The sequence below is a fragment of the Corvus brachyrhynchos genome, unplaced genomic scaffold (assembly GCF_000691975.1).
Source record: "Corvus brachyrhynchos isolate BGI_N302 unplaced genomic scaffold, ASM69197v1 scaffold26, whole genome shotgun sequence".
Classification (NCBI taxonomy): domain Eukaryota; kingdom Metazoa; phylum Chordata; class Aves; order Passeriformes; family Corvidae; genus Corvus; species Corvus brachyrhynchos.
In genome coordinates, this window is record NW_008239324.1 from 4,750,326 (window position 1) to 4,757,262 (window position 6,937).

Here is a 6,937-nt window from a genome sequence, read left to right on the forward strand (position 1 = left end):
AGGGAAAGGTTTGATTGTGCTGCTTCTAAAAGCAGGGACCAAGCTTGATTTAATTACCAGTAAAAACCTGTTAAGGGACCAGTTTCCAAGTATTGTGCGTTATATAAGGTAGCAAGGGTACCTCAGGAGTAAGTTTCTTGCTTCTGACATCTTTCCTCCCTTATGAGTCCCCCTAAAGTTCTGTGGACACATTCTGTGTGCCTGACAAGCTCAGTCCTGTTTGATAGCTGAGGGTTGTCCACAATCCACGTGTAAATTCAGACTGAAATGTGCAGCCTGTATTGGAAGCTGGTCAGCAGGTGAAAGTCTCCAAGGTACTGAGGATCACAGGTGTCTTAGGCTCACCTGATCCTCCTCTGTTCTTGCAATGTTTTCTGTGTCCAGTGCTTGCTGTGTGTAAAGCTGTAAGGATGTGCTGTGCTTGGGTTCCCTGCTGGGTCATGCTGGGACTCACATGCCAGTGTTTGCAGCTAAAGAGGCATCGTTCAGCCACACTGCCTGGGCCCTGGCTGCCCCTAATGCAGGGACCCTCCAAGCCTTGCTGCACAGCACTCGGGCTCAGCCTGAGCAGACCTGGATCAAAGCAGAGCAGCCTGTTCTGAGCTCTGTAGAGGTGATTGTGAAAGGTTAAGGTGGGGGTGTCTGTAGCTGACTCTGGCTGTGTGTGGATGAAGAGCTGTGTGAATCCCTCCCCTCCATGAAGGCTGACACAGTCCAGTATTGTGAGTGATGTCCTCTCCCCTGCCATTCCTTCACAGTGACCATGATGATGAAGTTGCAAGCTTGGCTTCTACATCAGGTGGATTTGGTGCCAAAGCATCTGCGCAGAGGCTGCCTGTGAAGGACTGGAAAGTCAAGGCATCCCCCCGGGCTTCCCCAAAGCTAAAGCGGAAGGGCAAGAAGGATGACGGGTACGCTGGGCTTGCCAGGTCACAGGGGGCTCTGGGACCAGCTGGGCAGGGCCACAGCCTCTCGTAGCCATTGGGGTCTGAGGCAGCAGCCAAGGGCTCCCAACCCTCACCCCATTTGCAAAGGGCAGGAACCCCACAGAAAGCATTGTTGGTTACTCAAACACTGACTGTCACTTGGGCGTGGGAATAGTTCTGCACTATCTCCAGCTGGGACTCAAAACCCAAAATACAGCCTGGGCTTGAGAAGAATGTGTGGGAGGTAAATTGCACATTGTGAGGGGACACTGGGTCCTTTCACTGGTTTCAATGAAGGCTTCACTGGAACTGTGATGCTGTGAGTATCACAATGGCCTCCATTTCTAATTGGCTTCTGAACAGTGGCACAGTGCCCTTGTGCAGCAACATCTATCATTTATTACCTGCTTGCTGCTTTTGTGTGTTTCTAAATGTGCCTATATCAATATCCTGTGAATGAAAATTGGTGACTGGAAGGGTCTGCCCATGGCACATTAGACCAATCTGTCTGCATCAGTGTGAGGAGAGCAGCACAGCTTCTGCACGGGGCTCCCTCCTCTTCTTGTGTTCCCATAGCTGCATGATTTGGATCTCTAGCTCTGCAGATCATAACAAAGATGGGCTACGGCATTTAATTCTGGCTGTGGTCCTGCCAAGTGGCACCCTGAAGCTCTTGGTTTCTGAAATGGCTTTCACTTTTTCTGCCTCAGTCCTTTTAAAGTTGATGAGTGGGTACTGTCTGAGAACTAAAAATGTTTGCTTTTCTTCGTAGATCTTTGACTTTGATGGGATCAGTTCAGTCACAAAGGGTCTCCTGGGAGCCATGTGTTCAGTGTTTTTCTTTATTCTGCTCTGTGAGGTGGAGTGCATCACTAGTTTCTTCACCTTGAGAGCTGGAATCACACCAGATAATTTGTGCTCATTCATTCTAAATTTTAACAAATGAATACTTGTTTTTTCTTTGGTAAAATAACAGGAGATGTTCAAAAGCTGTTTGGCAAAGTCTTCCCTTTTTTTTCAAAGGCTTTGAATTTGGACAAAACTGAAAAATCAGTGTGCAGTGCACTTTGTAACAGTCCTCATTACCACTTGGTTCAGGTCTCCTCTCTGCAAAGGGACCAGTCTGTAAGGAACTTCAGAGTCTGCAAATAGTGCAGATGATGGAGTCATAATAAGGACTGGGATTTCATCACCTTCCCATCATTCTCCATGTTATACAAGGCAAAACAGAAGTATGAGCTGGAATGTAAAATCCAAAGCAACCATAAAATGTGTGATCTGTTTTGGCAGAAGACTTGGATAATAAGAGGAGTTAATTGACATAACTGGGTTACTACTCTTTCTCTGTTTATTTCCAGGGATGTGAACCAGTCACCAAGATCATCTAACAACCAGGTAAGTCAGAGTTGCTCTTCATGACACTTCATATCTTACTAGGAAAGACCTAAGAGAAAGTTCATCCCAGTTCCTTGAAGTATCATGGGCCATGCCCAAGCAGGTTGACATGGGGCTGCACTTGGGCTTGACATTGCTCTGTGCTGACACGCAGCAGAGAAGGTGCTCTGTGGTCTCCAGACTGATGATTTCCTTCTCATATTTGCTTGCGCTTGCAGCAAGATAAGCTGTTCCCAGCAAAGAAGGGATTGCAGGGGGACTGGCCTTGATATGTGTGTCTCCTTGTTCCTTCCCCTTAAAGGTGGGTCCTCACACTCCTTTAACTATTTTGAGGAGGTGACGAGACAACACACTATAGATTTATACTTCTCCAGTTGTTTGGTTCTTCATAAATAAACAAAAGAGCTGAAAAAGTGCTCTAAGAAATCTTACTGTACTGATTGCACAGCTCTTTCATGAGTGTTTGAGTGTTTACATTCATGCATTACTCTCAGTACCTGGCCAAAAGTGAATAAAATCTGCTTTGAAGGAGGTCTTGAATCTAAACAGTTGATATTCTAAGCAAGCATTTATTCATTCCATGCAGGAACCTTGCTTTATCAGTTTATTCCTTGGCACAGTAGTTCTTGGGAACAGGCATTAAGCCGGTCCTGTTTTCTGCATTGTGTGTTACGCTTCACTTCCAGGCACAGGGATTGACTCAATGCCGAGCAGAAAGCTCAGCTGACCTCCAGTCCTGTTAGAAATTAATGCTTGTTCTCTCCACATGTAGGTGACACCAGAGTTCCAGGATGAGCTGATGTGCATCCTGAGGAGCCAACAGCGGGAGCTCTCCGAGCTGCGGCAGAACCAAATGGAGCTGCTGCAGAGACTCACAGATCACCTCGATGCCATCCAGAGCTCCCTCATGGGCCACATGGAGAGGGTGATTGACTCCCAACAGGAGCAGGAGCGTATCCTTGTATGCAGATGTTGAGTGGAAGGTTGCAAGGCAGACTAGAGGCACGAGGAAGGCTCAGAAGGGTCAGGGATCTTGGGAGCATGGGGCCGTAGGTGCAGTGCGATTGCCTGGCTGCAGTAAAACTATTTTAGTTCCTCTCAGGCCCTTTCTAAGGGTAAGAAACTCAGAAATAGAACAGAGAAGAACGGACACTTCTTTCTCAATGCCACTAAATCTTAGTTACCCATTAAGGCATAAGTGCTGCAGTGCTGGTGTAGACCAGAGGTGCACTTGGTACATTATCCCACCTCAGAGAGTGGCCAGTTGCACAAGAGTAATTATGGGATGATCCTTTCCTCCTTAAGGCAAGTCAGTACTTGCACCAGAAATAGCATCTGGCTGCCATACTGCATAGCTGGATACAGAATTATCTTGTTTGTCCACATTTATTCATATGGTGCTCTACAGGTCCCTTATGTGTTGTCTGAGAAGTATTTTCTTTGGTGCTTTCAAACCTTGTATCCAGTTGTTGGTATTGTATTGTGAGTCGTTGGTTCCTGTGTACATTTGCTGCACTGACTTTGGTTATGTTCCTCAAAATGAGCAGCTCCAGCCTATCTCATGTCTGAAACCACTCTTAACTTCCATGACAACAGTTTTCTCTATTAATTAGTCTTGGATTTTCCTTTTTTGGCCATCAGTCTGATATTCACAGATAGTTTAGATACCTTTTTACTGAATTTCAGTGTCCAGAGCTGCTTTGTAATACTAGAATAATTTTTCTTTCTGCACAGCTTTATGCATGGACTGAATTTTGTCAGCAGCTGAATTGTCATTTCTTTGTTTGTTTTGTCTGAGTTTGGTGTTTGTTTGTTTAAGATGTGTTTGTATGTTGGCTCCTTCAGAGAGCTTGCTTGCTTCGTGAGGTATGAGTAGCCTGAAGCCTGGGTTTGCTCCCATGCACTGTATCACTTATGTCCACTAATTCCATCCTGTAGAAACATTTTTACCAGCTTGCTGTTTATGGATAATGGACTTGATGGTTTCTGGTGTTCTGGTTTTAGCTCAGATAGAGTTAATTTTCTTCACAGCAACTCATGTGTGTTATGTTTTGGATTTGTGACTAAAACAATGCTGATAACACACTGATGTTTTTGCTGTTTCTAAGTCCTGTCAAGGCCTTCTCTGTTTCTCACGATGCTCCACCAGGCAGAGGCTGGGGGTCGGCAAAAGTTGGGAGGAGACAGAGCCAGGACAGCTGACCCCCAGTGACCAAAGGGATGCCCCACACTGTATGACATTGTGCTCAGCTGTAAAGGCTGGGAGAGAGGAGGAGGAAGAGGGGACACTTAGAGTGATGGTGTTTGTTTTCCCCAGCCACCATTAGGCATGAGGGAGCCCTGCTTTCCTGGGAATGGCTGAACACCGGCTCGCCGATGGGAAGTAGTAAATGAATTCCTTACTTTGTTTGATTGGCATGTGCAGCTTTTGCTTTACCCCTTAAACTGTCTTCACCTCAACCTGTGAGTTTTCTCACTTTCTCCCTGCCTGTTCTGTCCCCCATTGCCTGCAGAGGAGTGGGCTAGTGGTTGGCTGAGGCTGAGCTGCCTATGGGGCAGCCAGGTTAACCACAGTATGTAGGAAACAGTACTGTCCAACTTCTTTTAGCTGTTTGACTTTCCTATCCTGCCTTCCAAAGCTCTTCTCTCACCCTGATCAATTGTTTAAGAGCACCCTGTTTCAGGAACACAGCAGTAATGTTACAAGATCCCTCTTTCACCAGAGCTGCACATTTGCTGTCACCGAGCCTCTGGAGGTGAGGCTACTGTCCATCTTCGTGTACAGGAGTGTTGTGGGTAGACAGGAAATCTGTTGTTTGTGCTCCTTAACACGAGTTCTCATTAGAGAGAAGACTGGACCGGGTGCTGACGGAAGGGCAGCAGCGCAATGGGCAGCTCCAGGAGCACCTGTCCCAGCAGCTCTCCCAGTCCCTGTCCACAGCTGTGTGTAACCGTCTGGAGAGGACCATTCGGGAGGAGATGAAGAAGACAGTGCCCCAGTGTGAGTGTGGCTGCCTGAGTAGGGGAGGTGGATCCCTACAGGTAGCTCCATAGGGATGGAAAGCACACTGCAAAAGTGCTGGCACTGTATGAAGCAGGAGTTAGTTTGTGTGAACACCAGGCTCTGCACAACAGACTGCTGTGGGCCCCACTGTAATCTGAGAAGAGGGGCTGTGGTTTAGAAGCGGTATGAGGCTCCCAGAGGGAATGCCTTTCCAGAGAGTGTGGTCTGACCTTCCATTATAATCTCTAAAGCCTTTGGAGTCTGTTCAGTGGAGGAAGGTGAAAGAGGCTGATGAGTTTGGAAATGCTGAGACTTGGTTGGAGCAAGCTTGAACTTGTCTTAGCCCTTTCTCAATGCGCTGGCACCATGCATGTAAGGAAATGTTCCAAAAACTGCTGGTGGGAAAGCCTGCAGCCAGTAGCTGCCTAAGGCAGGGCTACCTGCAATTCTGGATCAGGTCAGTTCTGACTTTGTCACACCAATTCTTAAAAACCTTCAATGCTGGAGGTTCCACAACTTCTGGTGACTTCCAGAGCTGTACCACCTTCCTAGCAAAAACCTTCTCCAAATGTCCAGCCTTAGCTCCCCAAGCACAGTTTGTGATCATGGTCCCTTGCTGTGTCATATCCAAGAATCATTTGATTGCATTTTCTTTTTTGGGCTTTGAAGTGTGACTGTAGGCTTAAAGCTGCAATTTTGTCCTGTTTTTGTTATGCCTAGGCATTTCCAAGAGCATGGACCCTACCCTCAGCCAGCTCAGTAGTACGATTGCTGCCAAGCTCACTGCTGTTGAGGGGACACTGAAAGAGAATATCACCAAGCTAGTGAAATCAAAGGTAAGGAGAACTAGAGTAGCTTTTCCTGGGGACACCGAGTTGTCACCTGCCTGGGTAGCAACTTCTTACACCTTTTCCCCTCACCTCTGTCTCTAGGTAATGCCAGTTTAGCTGCCGGTAGTCAAAGCTCTTTCATAGTCTCATTAGGAGGACAAGCTCTTTGTATGCTCCCCTGCCCACTTTGCCTCATTGGCACTCCTTTCATTTACCAAGTTGTTCATTTTCTACTAGAGTAGAGATTCTCACCACAGCAGTGACTTCTGGGGCCAACTCAATCAGTCAAGTGGTGAACATTTGACTGGCTCCCTTCTATTCTCCCTATCTACATTATTTAGGGAGCATGAACTGCTTACTTACCTTGGCAGGGAATTACGGTTTTTTGGGAAGGAGGAGGAGGGGAAAGGAGCTGTTCCACCTTCCTTTGCTCTACAGCAGGAGTACAGAGAAGTGGTGCTGGTTTTGGGCAGCCCCTGAGCAAGCAGAGGTTCTGCCTGCTGGAGTCACGGTGCAGCCTGGCCAGTGGGAAGAGCTGAGGGAGCACCCTTGCAGACACTGGGCTGTCTTTACCTGGTGTGGATGTGTTGCAGGGACCTGGTATTTGCCTACATCCTTAGTCCTGGAGCAGGCTGTCATTAACTTTCTGGAATCTTCTGTGTGTGCTTGTAAGAACCTTACAGACAGTGTTGTGAGGGCCACAGCTGACACTCTGCAGGGACCCATCCAGTCAGCCTACAGGGAGGCCTTCCAGAGCGTAGTGCTGCCAGCCTTCGCGAAGA

The 6,937-nt window shown here is 47.4% G+C and overlaps 1 protein-coding gene across 1 annotated transcript in view; it reads left to right on the forward strand.

The window, feature by feature from the left end:
• The window catches only part of EDC4 (enhancer of mRNA decapping 4), a 29,614-nt gene that overhangs the window by 16,690 nt on the left and 5,987 nt on the right, over nucleotides 1–6,937 (forward strand). The window contains 6 exon segments of the mRNA XM_017740881.1: nucleotides 759–911; nucleotides 2,285–2,321; nucleotides 3,094–3,274; nucleotides 5,167–5,322; nucleotides 6,046–6,161; nucleotides 6,829–6,919. Of these exon segments, the coding sequence (XP_017596370.1) occupies nucleotides 759–911; nucleotides 2,285–2,321; nucleotides 3,094–3,274; nucleotides 5,167–5,322; nucleotides 6,046–6,161; nucleotides 6,829–6,919 (734 nt within the window).